The sequence below is a fragment of the Blennius ocellaris genome (assembly GCF_963422515.1).
Source record: "Blennius ocellaris genome assembly, chromosome: 24".
Classification (NCBI taxonomy): Eukaryota; Metazoa; Chordata; class Actinopteri; order Blenniiformes; family Blenniidae; genus Blennius; species Blennius ocellaris.
In genome coordinates, this window is record NC_137673.1 from 4,045,879 (window position 1) to 4,068,221 (window position 22,343).

Sequence of the window (22,343 nt, forward strand, 5' to 3'; positions counted from 1 at the left end):
TACTTTATTGTTGCATTATGCAAGGTAGACTACATAAATAAACACCGCATATGTTTCCGAAACTACTTCATGTGTATGGTGAGCGAAATTTCGGACAATAGGACATTAATTGACGAGAAAACAACAGTATTTGAGGTCGGTGTCGTTTTTTTTTTTTTTACCACAGATACTACATTACCCATAATGCCTCAGAACCATCGACGTGTTCGCGACAGTCCAGGAAGCAAACAGCTGAGCTAAAAGAAGCGAGCCAGTCTGCTCTGTACTGCGAAGGAGTCCAGCAAAAACGGGTAAATGTTCACCACAGTTGAGAAATGTTCTTATGTGGAAAATGCTAAACGGTTACTGCAGCTGTTTACCGGAGATAGGACCGAACGGGCCCTGTAATCTCGCTAAAGTATGTAGCCACAAGCTAACAGCGTCTGCTAACAAACAGCGTCAAGTTACGAGGAAACGTGATAAATGAACGTTTTCTACAATCGACAAACCCTAACTGAGATACAACAGAATGCCGTGCGTCTAAACCATGTATGTTGACTTTTTCGTTTGATTTGTGTCCTCATTTGTAGCAACGAGGTTTGCAATATGAGTCTTTGTTTCTATGTTGTCATTTCAATTACTTCATAAGAAATCTATTTGACCTATAATATGTGAACGGATTGAATCTTATAAATGCTGACTTAAAAATCTGCCGCATGTAAACAAGTCACGATTACAAGGTTGACTATAAGGATGTCTTATATTGGATTTGAAGGCAAAGCGAATTTATTTATAAAGCACTATTCAGGCACAAGGCAATTCACATTGCTTTACAAGGAAATAAAGAAAATACACGAAAACAAGGCAATTAATAATCTTTAGTGATTAAGATTATGAAAAATATTAAAGCAAAGTATTTAAGATAAGCAATAAAATATTTTTTTTACATTGATAGTCCATTTGGTCCAACCCCTGGAAAAAAATGTTTTTCTTTGTAATATGAAATATATGTAATATGAATCTCATAATAATCCCTCTATTCTTGCAGTTTAGTTGTGAAGTTGATTTGATTGTTTGAATGGCGTAAAGGTGCAAAGATTACTGTCCTTGGTGGCTGTAAAATTTTCTCTTTCTTCTTCTGACATTTGTTTGGGGGGGACGAAACTAGTCCCGCATTGATGGGAGCACAAACACAAAATACTCCTCAAAACATGCAGAAAATTCCAGAATAGTGCACTATGACCTTGGTTCATGGTTTGGATAAACGTGTTTGAAAAAAATAGCTGCAAAGAACTTCCCATACAAATTGGATGAGAGTTTGAGGACGTCCTTCGATATCCAACTGTTGCCATGGAGAGGAACAGACAGGAGCAGAGCTATGACAGTTAAAGATGTCATCCAAGGATGTTGGCAGTGAGAAAGAGGCGCAGAAAAAGTTCTCTGCACTTTTCAAGTTTCTTTATAATTGTATAACTGTGTATTTTCTTCACATTTGACCGTCAGCATCATGCTGCCGACCACCTCGCCGAACACCAACGGTGCCCTGGGCTCCAGAGACGCAGCACGCCACACAGCGGGCGCCAAGCGCTACAAGTATTTGCGGAGGCTGTTTCATTTCAGACAGATGGACTTTGAGTTTGCCCTGTGGCAGATGCTTTACCTGTTCACATCGCCACAGAGGGTCTACCGTAACTTCCACTACAGGAAACAGACCAAAGACCAGTGGGCCAGGGACGACCCCGCTTTCTTGGCCCTGCTCAGCATCTGGCTATGTGGTGAATAACTCCTCATTGTCACAATAATAAGCTTGAAGTGTACACAAACTTAAAGGATGATTGATTTCTGCTCTTTTGTAACCACCTCACTTCCTCCGTCGTTTTGCAGTGTCAACAATAGGCTTTGGGCTTGTGTTGGACATGGGTGTGCTGGAAACCCTGAAACTGCTGCTGTGGGTGGTCTTTGTTGACTGTATAGGAGTCGGTCTGCTCATATCAACGTTAATGTGGTGAGTTTTACGTTCGCCTCGTGGATTTAAAAGAATAAAACACAAGCGTATGTTCCTGCTCTGCACACTCAGTGTTGAACTGAAGCCAACACTGAATGGTTTTGTGTCTCTCAGGGTGATCACCAACAAGTATCTGTTGAAACAGCCCAGCAGAAATTTTGACGTGGAGTGGGGCTACGCGTTTGACGTTCACCTCAATGCTTTCTACCCACTCCTTGTTATCCTGCACTTCCTGCAGCTTTTCTTCATAAACCGTAAGTAGATGGAGTCTCTGTTTTATTTTATTGTCATAAATGCAGTAGAACTTATTGGATTTTGATGGTTATCTGGTGTGTTTCAGATCTTGTGGTAATAAATTCTGACTGGTTCCTGGGATACTTTGTTGGAAACACTTTGTGGCTGATCGCCATCAGCTATTACCTTTACATCACCTTCTTGGGGTACAGCGGTAAGTTGTTTTCACTGCAAGATTACTTGTCGTTTACTGACATAGCCATATGTTGTAGTACAGTTACAGGACATGTTTGTCTCTCTTCTCCCTCCCAGCTCTCCCCTTCCTGAAAAACACTGTGGTGTTGCTGTACCCCTTCGCCCTCCTCGGACTCCTCTACGTCCTCTCAATCTCACTGGGGTGGAACTTCACTCGAGGTCTCTGCTGGTTTTACAAATACAGGGTCCAGTAGGCCCGCTTTGCTCTCACATTGGACTCTTGGCCGATTCCAGGCCAAGTCAGAATCTGTTTCTCAGCCTCTTCCAGCTTCCAATAACCAGCCTTTGTCTGGTTGACTCCCGATGAGCTGTGACTGCGGGCTGCTCCTCGCCGAGCTGACGGACTGACGCTCAGCTCACTGTTGACTTCCCGCTCGGCTCCAGCGTGGCGCCGCAGCAGAGACTCGACTTTGTGGAACAGTGGGTGAATGTTGCTCTTTTTGTATGATTTGTAAATAGAACTCTGGTAGGTTGTAATATATAAATTCAGAGTAAAGGTTGGCTTGGAGAAAAAAAAGAATGTGGTAGGAATGGGATGCAGACTTTCCCCCCTTTTTTTTCTGAGGTGTACATTCCTGAGCACTTTCAATAAAAGGTTTTATTAAAATAGTTTGTGTTCAGAATTTATTATTGTAGTAACCGGCTTCAGTCACCTGGTGTCACTGTTGCTCTTTTTTCTTGTAAAACGATATGCTGCATACACAAACAAACACTGCTCTTGGTTGTCATCTGTTTATTTCGGGGACATGAATCAGATTTCTTCACTTTACTTGAGTGAATTCATGAACATCATCTTTAGCCTCTCCAGGTCCACCGTCTTCATGACGATGGCTTTGTGCTTCTTCTTCAGCAGCTCCATGTAGTCCAGCACCATCATGCCTCGGGTGAACTTCCCCTCCAGCTCCACGGTCACTGCCACCTGTCGCAACGAGCACAAGTTGTGGATCTGAGCCTCGATTTGTTTTTGTAAAAGACAGTCTGAGCTAAGGCGGCTCACCTCGTCGCTCTCTGTAATGAAGGAGTCGTCGATGGCTGCCGCCATGGCGTAGGTGTCGCAGGAGTTGAACCCTTTTCCTGCAATGATCTCCTTTTGATAGTCGGCTGATTGCGCCTTCTGCATGAGGAACAAAGAAGCCTGTGCACTCGAGTCCAAGCTTTTGATTGTAGGCTCAACACCAGTCTGATAGTCTGAAACTGTGCTTACCTCCATGGAGAGGCTGGTGATGTTTTTCATGAAAAGGGCCTTTTCAGAGTTTTGGGACAGCCACCTCTCACAGAAAGACTGGACGGCAAAGAGGTGGGAATTTGGTAAACAAACTCGATGGTTGTGCTTTTCATTCAGATATGAGCAGAATGACTTAAATTGAGAAGGAACAACAGTCAAATCCTCGCCTGCTGAACATGTGACTGCAACATTTTCGCCATTTGTCAAGAAGTTTAATCAAGCTGCACTTTGAAATGGTTTCAGGTTGGCTGTTTTACAATCTGGTGTAGAAAGTGTCTGCAACCATTGCAATGCGTGGTGATCTGAATCGAAATCAGTTTCAATTATGTCAGCTTCAGCTCTGGAAAAGGAAATATACAAGTTATCTTTATTGTGCCTTTAAATAAAATGGTTAATTATCAGTATTTGGAGTCTGGATGTGTATACTTGCGCCATGTTTGATAAGGTTTGAGATTAAGCCACTGAACTTGGGGAAACTCGATGTGGTTCTGTTGCGCATGTCATCAGAGGACGTTTGCAGCCTCACCCACGGCAGGCTGTTCCTGCAGCTGAACTCCCAGGGGGCGATGTAGGTGGGGCAGGTGTAGCGGTCCAGCACGACGAAGGCGGCCTCGGGGTCAGCCACGAAGTTGAACTCCCCACACACCGTGGTGTTGCCCCTGGCTGCACACACATTTATTTTCAGGGCACAGACTGAAAACGGACTGTGGAGTTTTTGAAGCGCCCAACATACAGTCGGTGTTTCCTCCCATGATGTAGAGCGCCTTCAGTTTCTTGGAGATGTTGGGGTCCAGTTGTACTGCCACAGCCAGGTTAGTGAGCGGGGCGGTGGCCACCAGGCTCACCTGCACACAGAGCAAACACCTCTGAGCATCGTTTGCTCGTCGCCCCTATTGTGAAAGTAAAGGATCATCTCACCTCTCCAGCATTTTGATTGATGAGCTTGACCATGGCGGGTACACCCCGTTTCTTCTGCAGCAGCTCCAGACCCGGAGCATCTGGATCTGGGACGTCTCCCATTCCATCCTTCCCGTGGTAATCTCCGGCGTGGCGTTTATGGGCCAGCAGGGGCTCCGAGCAGCCGCAGAAAACTGGGATCTGGATTACAGACAAACATTAAAATCAACATCTGTCCACAGAGTTCAGCCAATAGGAGAAAAAATCAAAAAACATTGAGGAACTCGCATCTAGTCTGTTGCACACTTTCAGGACACGGAGGGTATTTTTTAGGACGTTCTCAACGGGGGTGTTGCCGAAGCAGCAAGTGATCCCCAAAACCTCCACCCTGGGGTCACCGAGGGCCACCATGATGGCCTGAGCATCGTCCACTCCGGTGTCCACATCGATGATCACTTTCTTCTTCATCCTGCATGAATCCACAAGGAAGGTTCACGTTATAAACTTCATCATGAAGCTTCTTTATTCAATATGCATGAGATGACTGTGACCCTGCACTGCAGTTCTCCGTCTGTTCCCTTGGAGCTCTCATCTTCCATATTTATGTCCTGCAGTTAATCTTTTTCACAGGTTGGTCTAAAAGAAATCTTTCAATGCAGCAGGTTAATTACCTGAAGGCTTCACTGTCAGCGAGCTCACCTGGGTTCACTCCTCATTATCCCTGCAGCTCACAGCTTTCCACCAGACCCCAGCTGTTTTTCCTGTCACTTATTACTGCAGTTGTTTACTGGGCTGAAGCCTTTTCTCTTGCATCTATCCATTGCCGCCAGCTCTCATGCCTTCCTGCTCTCATGCCGTCTTTTCCCTGCACTTTTGTTAACGGTTGCAACAACCTCTTCTTCAGCAATCCAAGAATTTTCATGGTAATGACAATATGTTAAGCATGCATAATTACAGGAGTTGATCTACTTTGAACTCATGCAGAAAGCTTCCATTAAATGTGCAGTGAATCACGCTGAATTAGAAAATCTATACGGCGTTTGATTATATTTTGAAATAAAATTCATGCACTTAAAACCAAATCCTCACCTGCTGGAGGAGCTTTGTCCAACGTCTGCTGCTGCTGGTGCTCGAGAGTGAAGTAGCATCCAGGAGCAGACTTTTAAAAGCCAGACGCACAAAGCCAGACCCTCATATGGGCGTGTTATCTCAGAAATAAAGTTTTTTTTAAGAAAAGAGTACAGGCTGGAGGAAGAATAGGAGTCGATAGCTCCTCCCAACTGCTTTGGCTTTAATGTCAATATGTTTTCCACACCATTGTGAAATATACTTATGGGAACTCTTGGGACCTGCTGTGGTTTATGGAAAACAGACTGTTTGCTTGGAAGCAGCATGTCGGTTTGATGCGTTTAATAAGCCCAATAACATTATTATGCATTGGATTAAGTAATAGAATTGGAACTTGGAGTAACAGAAGAATAATCATGTCAATGATTTGTTTACTGTCTTTTTCTTTTCTTTTAATAGAAAATGTGGCAGCCCTTAAAGGAGAAAGTCTTCATTGATAGTGAGTACACTATTTAACTTCTTTCAATCCAGAATATGGAATTTTTTTGTTTTGTTTTGTTTTTTGTTGGTGGTGTAGATGTTAATTGTGGAAAATCCTAAATTCACCCGAGTTTTCTCGGGTTTCTGTTTGAGGTTTTGGTTGGAAAAAGGAGTATTATCTATTTAGATTCATTGATTTACGTCATTTTTATATTCACTTTAAGATGTGATTTTTAGCTGTCACATTATTTTAATCAGTTTCAACACTTGCAGCACACAACATCTTAAAGCTCTGTACAAATAGACTTTTAGAAGTGGGTAATTTATTTTCAATCATGTATATGAAAGGACAGAAAAAAAAAAGCAATTTGTTTATTTTGAAGAAAAGCAGCAGTGAAGTCGAACTCTGCAGCAAGAATCAAACAGAAGAGCATCCGGACGTGATCTATTCGAGTACAGACTGTTCTCAGCTGCTCAGTGTTCAGCCAAAAGAGAAAAACAAGAGCATCTGTAACAAATCAGGCTTGCATAGAACTTCACAAAGATTTGAGGTTTCTCAGATGGTCAATAAAACCTGCATCACTCGATGCAGCTGCATGCGCGAGTTCTCTTCATTATGCTGAAGCAGAGGCGGAAATTCTTGTTTTTCTGTGCTGCTTTGCAAGAAAGAAAGACAGTAAGCTGCTGTTCTCTGTGGAACAGAAGCAAAGTCTAGGAACGTTTTTACTGGAATTATTTTAGCTTCACTCATTCATCCCTTATCGGCACTTTAAAATAACACCTTCACCAAGCAGCTATTCATCGCCGATACCGACTCCCTCTACTTGAGAGAAGCTTTCAACAGCTGCCTCAGCTTCTTCAAGTCCACTTTCTTCATGATGAAGGCCTTGTGTTTCTTCTTCAGCGCGTCCATGTAGTCCACCACCATCATGCCGCGGGTGTTTGTCCCCTCCAGCTCCACGGTCACCGCCACCTACGTCAGGAACACCCCGTCCTGTTGAATCTGAACGCTTTGCTCTTTTAAACTGGTGAAAACTTAAGACGCTCACCTCCTCACTCTCCAGTATGAACGCATCATCCACGGCCGCCACCAGGGCGTAAACATCACAGGGGTTGAACCCGCATCCTTCAGTGGTCTCCTTTTCTTTGTAGTCCTTTGACTTCGCTTTCTGCGGGCAGAGTGCACCAAGAGTGAGAGTGTGTAAATACTCTGTGATAATCACCAACTGCCAGTGGATGGTCGACTCAAAAGCTCAATAGAGATCCTCATCATACTGAGAGGCCTTGATAATGTGTCGTCACGTCCAGATGTTCAGGTTTGTTTCATTCAATGAGATATAAATAAGCAGAAATATTGTAATTGAAATATTCAAGCCAAATTAATTCTTTTTCAATTAAATTGTCCTACAGAAGAGGATCAAGTTCAGCCAACAGCAAAAGCAGTGTGATTCCAATTTGACACCAACGTGCCGATCCGGCGCCCCGAGTCCATGACTGTAACCAAACAGGTCTGGGCTTGTTGAGAAGCAGGAACATCAAGTCCAACCAATCGACGAGCCGCAGTGCCGACGGCATTCATGAACGCCGAGACCTGCACGAGGTTTCTCGCGACGAAAAAGGAGAGCGTCGCAAAGCATCCTGAAGGAGAAGCTCATGACGCCACAGGCCATTCCTGGTCCCCCGAGGGCCGCAGCCCTGCATGTTTGAGATATTTCCCTGCTCAAACACACCTGCATGATGAGGCTCTGCAGAAAGCTTGATAACGAGCCACTAATTGCTGTCAGCTGTGTTGCAACTAGTTCAGCCATCAATACCTTTATTTGTAATGGTGACAGAGCATCGATGTCAATATCATGAGGATGAGTTTACGAAAACATCGAATGAACTAAAGAAATGGTGCAGCCTGAGAGCCAATAAGCACATTAGTCTGAAGAAAAATGTCATTGTAAAGAATGGATTTATGTGAAACTAAAGTAATATGAGCATTTTCAGGATGTATTTTAATTTTTGCGGCACGAAAAACTAAGAAAAGAGGTCAAAGTCGCCTTGCCTGACCCAGTTGAGAACAAGTTGTGCTTTCATGTGGCATCTGAGCTACAGAAAGTTTGCCACTGAGTTGCATGCATGTCTGTGGAAGCAGGAAGTTCATTCGCCATTAACATTCTTCTAACTGCTGATGCCAAAAATAAGAGGAGTGCATGTCTTACACAACACATTGTTGTTTGGCTGTTTTTCTTTCGGCTTTGGTTGCTGCCACAGGTTGTAATCAGCGCCTTGAGGAGGCGTGTCCTCCTGTACTGACTGTCGGAACAGTGTGTACAATAAACCCACTGAGAACATTCCGCTGCTCTGTCTCTTCGGTGTTGCAGCAGCTTGTCGTCCGAGGGCGACTGTCAGGATCTCTTACCTCCATGGAGAGGTTAGAAATCTTGTTCATGAACGCAGCCTTGGGCGTTTGTGCGCTGAGCCAGTCCTCACAGAAAGACTAGAGAGGACGGAAAGCAGAGGGTCACGTCCAGAAAATATCCAGACTTGGGCGAGGAGGGACTCGTGGTTGCAGCCTCACCCACGGCAGGCTGCTCTTGCAGGTGAACTCCCAGGGGGCGATGTAGGTGGGGCAGGTGAAGCGGTCCAGCACGATGTACGCGGCCTCAGGGTCAGCCACGAAGTTGAACTCCCCGCACACCGTGGTGTTGCCCCTGGCTGCACACACACACACACACACACACACACACACACACACACACACACACACACACACACACACACACACACACGGAGAAAGTTTAAGTTGGAGACCGGATGGATGCAGCAGATGGACATAATGTTTGAAAAGGAATCTTTACATTGAGTGTTTCCGCCCATGATGTAGAGAGCCTTCAGCTTCTTGGAGATGTTGGGGTCGAGCTGCACTGCCACTGCCAGGTTAGTGAGCGGGGCGGTGGCCACCAGGCTCACCTGCACAGGAACATCACAGGAATTGCTGTCAATACTTAATATTGTTACATTCAACTCATGAAAAACTGCTTATTTATCAACTTATTAGAATAGGACTGATAATATAAATCAAATTGTCATTCAATGCAACAAATTAAATAAATAAATTGAAAATGTGAGTAAATACTGAGCTTTTTATTTTTCTTTTCTTTTTTTTGTTTTTTAAAAAGCAGCTTGGCATCAATTGGAGGCAATTTCCCATGCATCTCCTCGTCACCTCTCCAGCGTGTTGTTTAATCATCTTGACCAGAGCCTGAGGGGCTTTCCTCCCCTGCAGCAGGTCCAGACCCGGAGCGTCGGGATCTGGCTCATCTCCCAATCCGTCCTTCCCGTGGTAGTCGCTCGCATGGATTGTACGGCCGAGCAGAGGTTTTCCACAGCCTCGGTACACTGGAATCTGTAACGGCGCGACAGCTGCTCAGGCAGTTCACACGCATGAGGTAGAATCCTGCAGACATGAAACTCACATCCAGCTTGTTGCAGACTTTCAGGATTCGGAGCGTGTTCTTCAGGATGTTTTCCAGCGGGACGTTGCCATGGCAGCAAGTGATCCCAATGATCTGTACGGTTGGGATGGACAGGGCCACCATGATGGCCTGGGCGTCGTCCACCCCCGGGTCCATATCGAGGATAATCTTATTCATCCTACAGTCAAGAAGAAGAAACAGCTTCACATGTAGTGATCAGATCATTTTGATTCTACAAACATTTACGTTCTTCTAAGGTAACTTTATAAACTAGAAAGTTCCAGAGGAAATTCTGTCTGCCTTCCTCTTGCTGCCAACATCCTTGGTTCTCCATCTCCATGGTAACCGACTCTAATCTCTCAGCGTCTCCATGGCAGCATGAGGTGCCTCTCCCATCAGCTTTGTATGGGAAATTTTTCAAATTTTTTTGCGATCTACTAAGAACCAGTTTGCCAAATTGTTAACAAAAGTCATAGCATCCTATTCCCGGACATTCGGCACATTTTGATGTACTTTTTATGTCCGTGCTCCCAACGATGCAGGACGAGTTGTGCGCTGAAAAACGCCGCCTAGTGTAGTAATCTTTGCGCCATGCCACTAAGGTAGGCACACAGATGATGTCAAAAAAAAAGTAATTTAATACAATTCAGTTATCAGTCAAATGGATTAATTCAATTAAATGAATACTTTTGAAAGTATTTCCTGTGAAGGTGAAAAGCTTGCACATATATCGACAGGCAGCATGACATAACTAAAATACTTCTATTTCTATGTCAGAGGGAGAGAAAAATCTTTGTTTTTTACAAAAAAAAACCTACAAACTTTGAAATGCAGTTGTAAATTCAAGAGCCAGAGTTCTTTTTTACAATGTGCCAAATCAGCAGACTCTTTTTTTTTGAAAAGTCAATTCAGTATTTCCTTCCTTATAAACCTTTTCTACTTTTCTAACCCTTTATGAGGCACGTTTGGTAACTTCTGCTTTACTGTTCTTTCAAACTAATAATTGTACGGCAGTCATATCTTCTAAGATCTAAGTCGCCCCACACGCAGACAGGAAGTTTTTCTTTCAGTTAATTTTCCAGCAGTTATCCTGGTTGGTACACAATGTGCTCATTATCTAATATGTGCCCAAATCTTTTCAAAAGCAATAACCCGGGCACCAATTCACAGTGGTGCTTTTACAACTTTTACAGGAATCCAATGAGAAATGTTTTCAGTTTAGAGACGTTTTAACCAAAAATAATTTTTTTTAAAACAGTGAAATATGAATGGCGATGTCTTTTAAAGGATCTTGTATGAAGGCCACATCTGACTTTAAAACTCGGTAACCCTCTGGGTCAGTGAAAACAGCCTGAATATAAAGAATATTGTACGAGTCTCACCTGATGACTTGGTGTTTGTCGATGAGGAGTTGCTGCTGAGGTCTGACACTCACCTGACAGGCTGCACTCAGACAGGGTATGTCTTATATGCAGAAGTGAAACTCCACCCAGCAGGAACTCCTCATTGACGTGGCAAGTAATTAAATTTTTTGCTTAAGGCAAAAAATATGGAAGAGTACAAAAGATGTTGGCTCGTCAATAGAATTAATTTAATAAGGTGGGGTCTGCCCGAGCTGGTTGGCATCAGCATCTCTTTTCTTTTATAACCAGTTTTATAAAGAAAAAAACCCCGCAGGCTTAAATGTTCGACTTGGTATGAGAACTATTATATAAGTTAATTACACTGTGGGAAATAAGTGATATGACACACCTCCAATACCAGGTGACACTATTAGTTTTACTGAAGAATGTTTATGGTGTTTTCAACTTTAGTAGAGATATCTGGTGCATAAAGTGTATTTTGTCTCCGGTTACAATTTGGGTTTTCTCACTTAAGGTTGCCTGAAGTACCTTTACAGACGTCAGTTACGCCGACATGCTTATACTTGAAAATATGCGCTAAGAATTAATGAAAGACTCACCAAAACACTTCAGAGTGGAACATATTAACCTTGGGGCCTTTAAGAAAGGTAATTCAGTTTGCAACCGAGACATTTTAAAGTACAAATAGTAAAATAACACCATTATGTGGCATTTAATTGCAATACGATCTTTGGTACAATTGTAGGATCAACAAAATTATGCATATTTCATAATTTATAGGTTTAATATGTCTAAATAGGAAATATTTCTCACTGGATTTCTGTGAAATATCATTCAATGCTCCTATGATTTCCAGTGGAATGTTTTTATTTGCAACAAATGATACAAATCACAACCCCAATAAGTCCATTTTCAGCGGTTTCATTAAATTTGATGGTGATTTTGAGTTTTTGAAATGAATGAATGAAGTGCTCAAACTTGATTTTCCAAGGCCGAGATTCAAAATGAATCAATACGAGAGAAATTTAGTGCAAAAGTGTCGTGCTGTGTTGTAACAAACGGTGCTCCTGAAATGCCTTATGGGAGATTTATTTGAATAAAGTAAATTACTGAAAGCAGAACACAGAAGGACAAGATTGGTTGTTGTTTTTTATTAATATTATTATTATTATTATTATTTCACTTTCATCCTGTAGGCGGACAAAAAAAACACCTGACAAAAGTAGTATTTGCTGTGGTCACCTTGTAAAAAATATTCTGATAATCAAAGTCCTTTATAGCAAAAAAAAACAAAATTTTTACATAAATCGCTCGTCAGGAGAGCCCAAAGATATATTATGACATATTTCATCAACATGCTACAAAAGACACATCACATGTCCTGAAGAGAGAAGTTTCATGCACGCCCTCCCCTCTGGGGATGAAGAAACTATTTCTATTCTCTTCGCTTCTATTCTCTTCTCTTCAATTCTCTTCTCTTCTATTCTCTTCTCTTCTATTAATCCTCTCCCTTCTGTGAGTCACGTCTGGGCTTTGCGAGGTTGGCTCTGACTCGAGCCTGGTCCACCGCATCCAGCAGGTTTTTACAGTCCAGGGCGAGAGTATGAGCAGCTGCCAACATCTGGCGCTGGCACTCTTCCTTCAGCGATGTGACCGAGTTCTGCTGGGCCAGTCGCATCTTGCTGATCAGCTCCCCTAAATCCTTGTTCAGCAGCTTCTTCGTGCCCTCGATCTGCCAGAAATTAAAATCTACAGTAAATAGTTTTTCAGTAAATAGCTTTTTTTCCCCCCCTTAGATCATTCAATGATCATGTAGGCAGAATTAAAACTTTCATGTGCCCCCCCCCCACCTCTGTGGTGACAGAGCTGTGCAGAGAGGGCAGAATCTCATCCACATGTTGAATGAGGCTGCGGAGAACGACCCCCACCGCCTGGTGGAAGCAGGAGAGAGGACAGAGTTACACAAAGGTGAGAGGAGCTGTGTGCCAAAACCTTAAAGGTCCTCCCTGGTGCAAAGTGTGACATGGTTCAGCTCCACCACATCAGCACCCCCTGCTGTTCAGCAGCTAAATACCTCTTCATGGATGAGAGAGTCGAAATAATCGGGGTAATTCATCTGTGTCATTCTGGTTATGCAGAATAAAAAAAATGTCACAAAAAACTCCCAATTGAAGAAATTGCTCCAGAGCAAATGTAATCACATTTATTATAACTAGAAATTAAACATACATGTATCTCAATGTATATAAAATCATTATTTAAATAAAATGAGATTAAAATAATCAAATTAACTGATCACAATAAATCATTCTAAGAAAAATTTATTGCAGATTTTATTCAATTCAGACTGACATGACTACTTTCAACTTATTAAAAAGATTAAATTATTACATTACATTAAATCAAATTATTAAATGAAATTACATGAAAATAGCTGAATCAAATGAGAATAATTTCATTGAATTGAATCGGTTGAGTTTGTTGAGACCCACCTTGATGGCGTTGGGGTATTCGGAGGCGGGCATTGATCTGACATCGTTCTTCAGCTGGACCACCTGTCTGACCATCGCCATGACCCCTGTGTAAACCTCATCACCTGACCGGTCCAGCTCCGCGGTGAGCTGAGGCTGCAACCATAACCAAACATCTCCAGCTCTGAAAACGTCACCACCGAAATGCTGACAGTCACTTCTGGTCAAATAGTCGGAGTGGTTTTACCTGCGTTGCTGTGTGCGGCATTGGGGGTTTTATAGGAGGATCTGAAACACACCAAAAAAACTCGATAGTAAGGAACTGGTGTTTAGACCTTGTCGCACACTGACATTGAGATTTCATACTGTCATACACTCTAAAACAAGGCGTCACTCCTGGTTCAGGAGTTTCCGTTATTCCCTTGTGTTATGTACATCCATGTTATTCCTTATGTGTTAAAGTGAATTTAGTATTGCTTCATGGTTCTACTTCTGTCTTTATCCATATTTGAAGAAATTCGAACACAGTCAACGAGGAATAGACCTGTTAAAACTGGACTCACCAAGTTCAGGGTTTTTTTCAGGAGGCTGCAAATGAGCAAAACAAAGAGAGATGTAAAACATTTTTAGGACTTTATCACATTCCAGCAGTTCTTTTTCTATAGTCATGTGAGCTGTTCAAACACAGAACTTTGTTTCTGACCTGCAGTGATGCATTTACAAGGTAACTCTTGTAGCACACTTGCATTATAACACCATCATGTTCCATATACGACAAGTATTTCTATGAGTTTACCTTCATGTGTGAATCCACTCGCACTACAGGATCCTGCAGACACACACACACACACACACACACACACACACACACACACACACACACACACACACACACACACACACACACACACACACACACACACACACACACACACACACACACACACACACACACACACACACACACATACACACATACAATGTTGAAAACAACCCTTATTAAAGCCTGCTATAAATCTCCCGCTGGTCGCTCTCTCCTGCGTCATGTTGCGACAGAAGTGTGTGCGTCTGCATGTGATCCCTCACCAGTTGCCTCTCTTCCTGCTCCAGCCACTCCCGATCCTTCAGCATTTCTCTTCGTTGCCTCTGTAAAGTGTCCTCCACCCTCTCTTTCTCCCAAACCGGCCTGCTGTCCTTGTCCGTCGCCTACATACAGAGACGGCGAGTATGTGTGACCAGAAACATCACAGTGTGGGCCAATCACAGTCATGTCAAGGGCCTGTCCTGAGAGAGTGCGCTGATCAGATTGCTGAGGTACATGGCCATCTTCCCATCATGTCTCAAATCTGCTCCGATCCAGACAGTACCCACAATAAACCCCCCGTCACCAGTGTTAATGTCGATTGGCCTGTAGCACTGATGACATCATGACAAAGTGCTTCGAGAACACGTCACTTCCCAGCTGCCCTTCATTCAACCTTTTCCAGTTTGCTTATCGGCCTAATTGCTCCATAGAGGACGGCATTTCCTCTAATGTCCACCTGAGCCTCTTACACCAGGGGAAATAAATGACTGCTTCCACCCCTGGCTTCAACACTGGCACTCCTCAGGGCTGTGTTCTGAGCCCACTCCTATTCACCCTGATGACCCACGACTCCTACGGCAGCTTTGAAAACAACCAGAAGTCCCAGACGGTCTCACCTCATCACACAACACAGAGGTTCTGGACTGGAGACAACAATACCGTCTGCACTTCCTGGATGAGAGGAGCTCATTTCTCCACTCACATCTTCCTCACAGTCTATCGAGGACCAATGAGAACGTTCTGACCAGCGACAGGCTGTAAAGCCTCAGTGGTGAGGGCAGTGGAGGAACCGACTGGCTGCCAAGCGCAGCATGACCAAAGCATTGAGGGTCTCCAGGGACCGGACAGCCTCTGGTAGGAAGCACCGCAGCATCAGGTGCAGAACCACCGGATTCCAAAACAGCTTCTTAACACACATGAACAGTCATTTCGATTGTGTTTGTGTTGGTCTTCGATCATCCAGGTTTGTCCCTCTGCTGTAAAAAGCAGCTTTTCTTGATGTAACTCAGTAGCTTCCCCTTTATGCTGTAAGGTCATCTGAGGGATTCAGTAATGCTGCGCCACGACATTGTCAACATTTGGTGAGTTTGTCATTGGTCGGTTCAATTTTAATCTGGTGAAATATGCATGTGAGTGCACTTGAAAGTGCATCTGTGTGTGTGTGTATATACCTGTGTGTGCATGGTGCGAGGAAGGGTGTTTCCTTGTATTCTGGATGGCTGAAGAAAAACAGTCACAATCAAACACAGTCCAACATTTCAAAGACTGACTGCTAATAATCCTATTTGCAGTGAAAAATAACCTTTTGAATATTTAACATTGGGATAATTCTAGAGGATGTGATCTTTCAGGCTTGAATCTCGACTCGGCTATTTGGAGTGTGACTGTCGTACCTTGGGTGGAGGCTCCTGGGTGGGATCAGGTATTGATCGGATGGAGCGTGATCTGCTCCGCCTCACATCCACCTCGTGCTCACACTCTGTCCTGTGGATCTCACTGTGAAGTGCATTTATTTAAGTTAATATTCATGCAAGCGTGCCTTTAATGGGATGAGGCCAGAAACCACAACCCAACCCAGGGATCCGGGCTTTTAAAGGAGAGATAACATCACATGCTGAAGTCCTCGTGTATATGAAGCAAAGGGAAGCCTGCAGGTGTGTGAGGCCTGACCTGAAGGAGCAGACCAGCTGCCTGAAGGAGGGCCGGGCGTTCGGCTTGTAGGCCCAGCAGTTGGAGAGCAGGGAGTAGACGGCGGGTGGGCACTTCTCTGGTTTGTGGAGTCGAACCCCCGACTCCAGCTGGTTGATCACCTGGCCGTTCTCCAGCCAGAAGAAGGGCTGCTGGGCGATGGAGAAGATCTCCCACACGCACACACCTTGTCAAATGGTACAGTAGAGCCAGTGAGGTCACACTATTCCTTCTTCACAAGCTTCAAGAAACAAAAAGTGGCAAAAATATCTTCTCTATCTTGCCATGTCGTGCAACTGATAAAATAAAAACACAGTAATGTATAGTAATTCAGGTGAAGTCTAGCAGAAGCAGGTTTTAATGCCTCAAACTGCAGCTGTTCACGGGTCGTGGAATTTTTAACTGCCAAATTATTATAAAAAGATTACGGATGTTTCTGTTCCTGTTTGAGCGTAACTTGTGCTTCCAGGGGCTCAAACAGGGTGAAAACACACTTGTGAGTGCATGAGGTGAACGTCTGCTCACCAAACATCCAGACATCACTGGCAGTAGTGAAGCGTCGGAAGTTGATGGATTCAGGAGCCATCCATTTGATGGGCAATCGGCTGACCGAGGCTGCACACAGAGGAGAGAATACCACAGCACTTCAGCAAAACGCTTTTACCCACGATCGACATTTTGGAGTCGACGTGGGCACCTTTGTAGTACTCCTGCTCGTCGACGTAGCGAGACAGACCAAAGTCGCCCAGCTTGACACACTCATGGCTGGCTACCAAGATGTTCCTCACAGCGATGTCCCTGCCGCAAAGCGAGGGATAAAGAAACGGCACCAAAAACAGAGACGTGAGCTCAAACAGGAGGCCCTTCGTGAGTGAGCGACATGTCGTCGGGACGGTGTGATACCTGTGCACCAGGTTGAGGCCTTCCAGGTACGCCAAGGCTTTGCAGATTTGCAGACAGTACAAGATGAGGGTGACAATTTTCAGGATGTCCTGCTCCTCCACCAGGTAGCTGCCGAGCTGCCGAGGACACACAAGCTGCTGTGGTCAGCACTTTTCTTCTTCTCCGCTTTTTACGTCCACATTGTTGTTTCTGTGTTATATTAATCGCAGGTGATTGGCGATTTCCATATAGCGACACAAAAACACACCTCTCCATGTTCGTAGAGCTCCATGACAATCCAGACTGGATCCACCTCAATGACTCCGATGAAGCGCACGATGTGGGGATGAACAAGGTCCTTCATCAAACCTGCAACTCACAGCGAACAGTTATAATGTCATATGTTGTCATGTGATTTGTGCATTATTTAGCCAGGACAAAATGCACCTTCAGTACTTCCAGTCTACTTTTATACACATTCTAAAAGTTCTACAAGTAGAGAAGACAAGTCTGCCGCTTTCAACATTTCAGACAGGAAACAGGTGACATCCATCCATCCATCCATTGACTACCGCTTATCCGGGGCCGGGTCGCGGAGGCAGCAGTCTGAGCAGAGTTGCCCAGACGTCTCTCACCCCAGACACTTCCTCCAGCTCTTCCGGTGGCACCCCAAGGCGTTCCCAGGCCAGCCGAGAGACATAGTCCCTCCAGCGTGTCCTGGGTCTGCCCCGAGGCCTCCTACCGGAGGGACATGCCCGGAACACCTCCCTAGGGAGGCGTCCGGGGGGCATCCGAAATAGATGCCCGAGCCACCTCAGCTCAGCACAGGTGACATGAACTATTTAAATATCTATTGGTTTCTCGATCTTGGGTATAACGACTGCTCATAGGACAGAAGAGAAAACTGCTTTCCGTTTCACACTCTGATGCCAACCTCAGCTGTCGTACAAAGCCACAGGAAGTCAACTGCAGTCACTTCGTCAACACCTCATTTCTGTTTTGCTTGAAACGAAAGCTTAGCTGCTGTTTGGACATTTTCCGGATTTGCATTTACATCACAGACTTCTGCACTGGAAAGTTGTCAAAAAGGAAACAATCACTGCAGCTACCACATTCCCCCCCTCACCGGCTTCACTCAGGAACTTGTCCTTCACACCCGCCGTGCAATCTTTGCATGTTTTGATGGCCACGCGGATCTTCTCTCCAGTCTGCAAACACAGATTCACCGTGACACTGCAGCCTCGGAGATTTAGCATCAAGTTTCATTCAAAAGCAACAGGATTCAAAAGCTACTCACTGGGCTCTTGTAAACCCCGTCATGAACCTCTCCAAAGAATCCCTCCCCCAAGATGCGACCCACAACAATGTCGTCTCTGCCGATCATGTGTTTCTCTGAAACACAAATGGATGGAATGAGAAAGTCACATTTCCCCGACCAGGCAAACCAAGCACTGCTTCTCACCGTCACAGTCTGGAGGGTATTCTGGGATCTCGATGTAAATATCAGAACCTGATGCAAAATAAAGAAATATGGGTTTACAGGCATGGGCTTTGCATCACATGTATGAGCTGTTATTAATCTGAATAATCAAAGAAGCCAAAAAGTCCCAAACTAACGTTTGTGTGATTATACTCACTTGAACTTCTCCCATGAAAACTGGGACCATGACTGAAAGAGAAAATCTTCTTTAAAATGAGTTTGATGTTTAACAACCCTTCAGGAACTCAGTGTGACTCTTCACGCTCACCGTTTTGGGATGTCAGGAAGTTTGAGTCTTGGTTCTCTGCCTAAAAGAGTCAGATGTTGTGTTGTGTTTTAACATTACCTGACAAATACCTCATATTTCTTTACACTTGATTCCACTCTGATGTGTCATCAGTCGTACCTTTAGTTGGCCGGATAATGAGTGAAGTCTCAGCTCGGCATTCCAGTCGACAGTAGCCGTCAATCAGGTCGGCCATGTTTTCTGCGATAGCCAGGGAGGACGTGTTCACTGAGAGCGGCTGGACGGACAAATGCAAGAACAAAATCAAGCTTTGAGAGAATAAAGCTCAACAACTCAGGGATGGTTTGTTTCACGTTCCTTCACTCAACAAAGTGCCTTTGTGAGTTTCAGATTGACACACTTCTCATTTTTTTTTCCACCCCAGAAGAGCAACAACACATATAAAGATTAGAAATGACAGAAACGTACATATCGAAATTAGACCTAACGACAAAGTGGATGTTTTTTGAGAAGGAAGCATGAACCTGTGTGCTATTAACTAGTTTCTAAGCAACATTTATCAAACACTGGACAGATTTCAGACCCTAAGAGAGATTACTGTTCACCAAAATGATGCCGCATCGTTACAATATGATATAGAAAATGTCCTTACATTTTCGCCACGTTTCACTACAACTCTTTTGAATAATGCTTTATCTTTTATTCGGGGATTTCTCTTCTAAATCTCCAAATGCTCACCTGTTTGGCTCCTTCAATGTGTACATTAAGCAGCGCTCGGCCGTCAGTCTGTGGGGAGCAAGAGATGCTGCGCACCTGAGAAAAGGTGGCCAGACAGATGGGCTGCAGAGGAAACAGAGGGTTTAAAGATAAAGATAGAATAGAAACTGGTGGGGGGGGGGGGGGGGGGGGGGGGGGGGGGGACTGTGATACTTCGATCAGCTCACTTTTGAGTTCTCAGTTTGTTGGCTGATGCCGTCGGGGCCGATGACCAAGTCAATTGTCAGGCTCCAGCCGTGCTTAAAAGACACAAGAGGTACATGCATGCACTTTAAGTAGAACAAAATAGAAAGCCCCCAAGTGAAGCAGCAGAACTTGTGCAGGAGTCCAACACTCACCACAAGCTGGCAGGCGAAGCTCTCCTGTGTGTAGCTGTAGCACTGGGCGAGAGTGCTGAAGAACTTGCCTATGCACTGGTCCTGCTTCAGGGTGGAGTAGCCCTGGAACGTCTGCTGGATCAGGCGGCGCAGCTGCTTGGGCTGACACACAAACACGACGACGATCAGCAAGTGTTTCTTCGCCTCTTTATCAGGCGAGTGTGGAAAATGCTTTCTCCAGTGCTCTACCTTCATGCTGTCGATGAGGTCTCTGGGAAAGAACAAATCCAGCCCCACGTCCTTCCTGAAAGACAGACAAATGATAGATTTCTTCTTGGTTACATCGCTGATCAGATACGTGGCCTGCAGGTCGAGCTGTTTCACTTGTCTGCTGAAAAATGAGGTCAAACCAAACTGGATCTTGACTCATTGTAAACTGGGCGACCAGTGCTTCTAATTTTTGAGTGATTGCCTTTTTGACCGGAGAGGTACATTGAATTCCTGTAAAACTAACAGTTCACGCATTGATTCACGCATGCAGGATCGAATCCTATGAAGGTTGTAGAAATGGTGCGGGCAACTTCAAAACAATATCCCTTGACTTACTCCAGCAGTTCGAAATTAGACTTTTTCTCCAGTCCATTGGGATTCATGTCTTTGTAGAATCTCCTGTGTGCACAAACACGGTTCAGTTTCTAAATGGAAACGTGTACTGGGGTCTCCATGAGAGAGCAGCTGCGCCTCACCTGATTTCCAGACAGCCAAGCTGTAGCGCCATGCCGTCACTGACCTTCGAGGCATACTGCAGCATGTAGTCACTCCTCACCTGTAGGAAGACACAAGCAGATACTGAATCTCCAACCGGTTGCAGCGTCTGACGCAACACAAAAACTCTCCTGGTTTACCTGCAGGTAAAAGTACAACATGGTTGTTCTGTCATCTTTGAACCTCTCCATGAAGTCTGAAGGGATGTATCTGATTCTCAGGTCATATCTGGAAGGACAAACACCACACTCAGTGTGTGCGGGACATCGGATAAATTGATACGCAAACAACAGCACTGACCTCCACTCGGCCTCCAGGTGCTGCTGCTCGTAGCGCTGCGTGAGTTCACACACAGTGAGGTTAGGGTGCAGCCAGTGGATCACTGAGGACTTGAGGTGTTTGAGGAGGAGGCCATAGCTGAGGCTGTGTTTTATATCTGGACCCACGCAGCCGCTCGCCAGCACCAATTCAATCACAGTCTGAGGCGGGGGGAAAAAACGAGAAGTGATTTTTGCTTGATTTTGGGGGTCATCTTGAACAGATATCAGCATTTTACAGGGGAAACACAAGCAAATTGTTGCAACTATTGGTATTTTGTTTCATGTAATTTCTCAATTACTTTACTCGTTCATGAAAACTGACCCTGCAATTAAACAAATAGAGATTATTTTATTTTATATTATTTTTGTAAAACTTCAGTGTCAACCTCGGCTTACCTTGACAGTCCATCCCTCCTCACAGCGGACCAGCTTGAAGTTCTTGCCCAGGTTGGAGCTGTTGCTAAGGAAACACACTTTGATGATCTTCACCGGGAAGACGCTTCCCTTGACGACAGTTGCCGTGGGCGACATGTCCGAGGAGTCTGACTGGCAGGTGGGAGACAGGCTCCTCCAGGACAGGGTGCTGGTGTCCCCCGACATCGTGCACACACACACACACACACACACACACACACACACACACACACACACACACACACACACACACACACACACACTACTGCCCTGAGGTGTACATGACCGTCACCATGTCACTCTTGCTCTCAGAAGCTCATCTGAGCACTTTTAAAGCTGCAGAAAGACGAAAGTCAGACAAAACAATCACAACCTGCTGGAGGTAAAGAACATTCATGCATTGGTTTGGGTTTTCACTTCTGCACTCACCCGTGTTGCACAACCTCCAAGACTCCACACTTCCAAAACCAAACCCCAGCAGGTCCCACCGACAACAAGGTGCACCCAGTCTCCCTTTTTATGAAGTTCTGTGTACAAAGTTGTGTTTTTGGGGCCTTTTTAAAGAGACATGCCGACAGATGCGTTCCAAGCCGTGTGCTGAAGTCGAAGAATGCATCAGCTTGCGAAAGAGGAAATGTACTGACGGCAAATGAGGAAGTTAAAAAGCAGATACAGAAAAACTGACAGCACTGATGAAACCAATGTGTCACCCAGCCCTCACATGTAATGGCACAGTCCGGCATCACACCGCAGAAACACCACTGTGTGTACAAGTCGCATACGCCACATTCACTTCCTCTTCCAAAAGGGTTTGATGAGATGAAAATATGGACTTTACCTTGACCTCATCTTTCAGGAAGCGTTTCAAACGGGGGACGGCTGTACAGTTTGTACCAAGCAGAACGAAGCTGTTGTGCCGTTTGTGA

The 22,343-nt window shown here is 44.7% G+C and overlaps 3 protein-coding genes across 3 annotated transcripts; 1 reads left to right on the forward strand and 2 right to left on the reverse strand.

Annotated features, from left to right (window-relative positions):
• The first annotated feature begins 209 nt into the window (after nucleotides 1–209).
• Nucleotides 210–3,065, forward strand: unc50 (unc-50 homolog (C. elegans)). Its single transcript, XM_080520203.1, has 6 exons — nucleotides 210–290; nucleotides 1,483–1,754; nucleotides 1,864–1,984; nucleotides 2,099–2,238; nucleotides 2,325–2,432; nucleotides 2,531–3,065. Exons 2-6 carry the CDS (start codon nucleotides 1,487–1,489, stop codon nucleotides 2,665–2,667), a joined length of 774 nt encoding a protein of 257 aa, XP_080376329.1. The 5' UTR covers nucleotides 210–290; nucleotides 1,483–1,486; the 3' UTR covers nucleotides 2,668–3,065.
• Nucleotides 3,066–3,191: 126 nt separating this feature from the next.
• On the reverse strand, nucleotides 3,192–11,037 carry LOC308147805 (uncharacterized protein). Its single transcript, XM_080520138.1, has 16 exons — nucleotides 10,990–11,037; nucleotides 9,608–9,785; nucleotides 9,358–9,537; nucleotides 8,990–9,101; nucleotides 8,710–8,846; nucleotides 8,551–8,628; nucleotides 6,949–7,312; nucleotides 6,819–6,834; nucleotides 5,685–5,840; nucleotides 4,884–5,064; nucleotides 4,617–4,796; nucleotides 4,432–4,543; nucleotides 4,225–4,361; nucleotides 3,678–3,755; nucleotides 3,471–3,587; nucleotides 3,192–3,392 (listed from the first exon to the last, which is right to left on the reverse strand). The coding sequence occupies exons 2-16, from the start codon at nucleotides 9,782–9,784 to the stop codon at nucleotides 3,240–3,242; spliced, it is 2,178 nt and encodes a 725-aa protein (XP_080376264.1). The 5' UTR covers nucleotide 9,785; nucleotides 10,990–11,037; the 3' UTR covers nucleotides 3,192–3,239.
• Nucleotides 11,038–12,235: 1,198 nt separating this feature from the next.
• LOC308147689 (protein-tyrosine kinase 2-beta-like) lies at nucleotides 12,236–21,603 on the reverse strand (the record flags this gene model as incomplete). The annotated part of the gene is made up of 27 exons (XM_080519985.1): nucleotides 12,236–12,703; nucleotides 12,822–12,902; nucleotides 13,464–13,598; nucleotides 13,690–13,730; nucleotides 14,006–14,030; nucleotides 14,239–14,271; nucleotides 14,529–14,648; nucleotides 15,699–15,746; nucleotides 15,921–16,023; nucleotides 16,198–16,402; nucleotides 16,741–16,830; nucleotides 16,913–17,013; nucleotides 17,119–17,234; nucleotides 17,366–17,466; nucleotides 18,224–18,305; nucleotides 18,395–18,551; nucleotides 18,846–18,885; nucleotides 18,984–19,101; nucleotides 19,563–19,664; nucleotides 19,769–19,840; nucleotides 19,940–20,080; nucleotides 20,168–20,222; nucleotides 20,525–20,587; nucleotides 20,665–20,744; nucleotides 20,824–20,911; nucleotides 20,984–21,162; nucleotides 21,400–21,603. The coding sequence occupies 27 exons, from the start codon at nucleotides 21,601–21,603 to the stop codon at nucleotides 12,470–12,472; spliced, it is 2,814 nt and encodes a 937-aa protein (XP_080376111.1). The 3' UTR covers nucleotides 12,236–12,469.
• Between the last annotated feature and the right edge of the window lie 740 nt (nucleotides 21,604–22,343).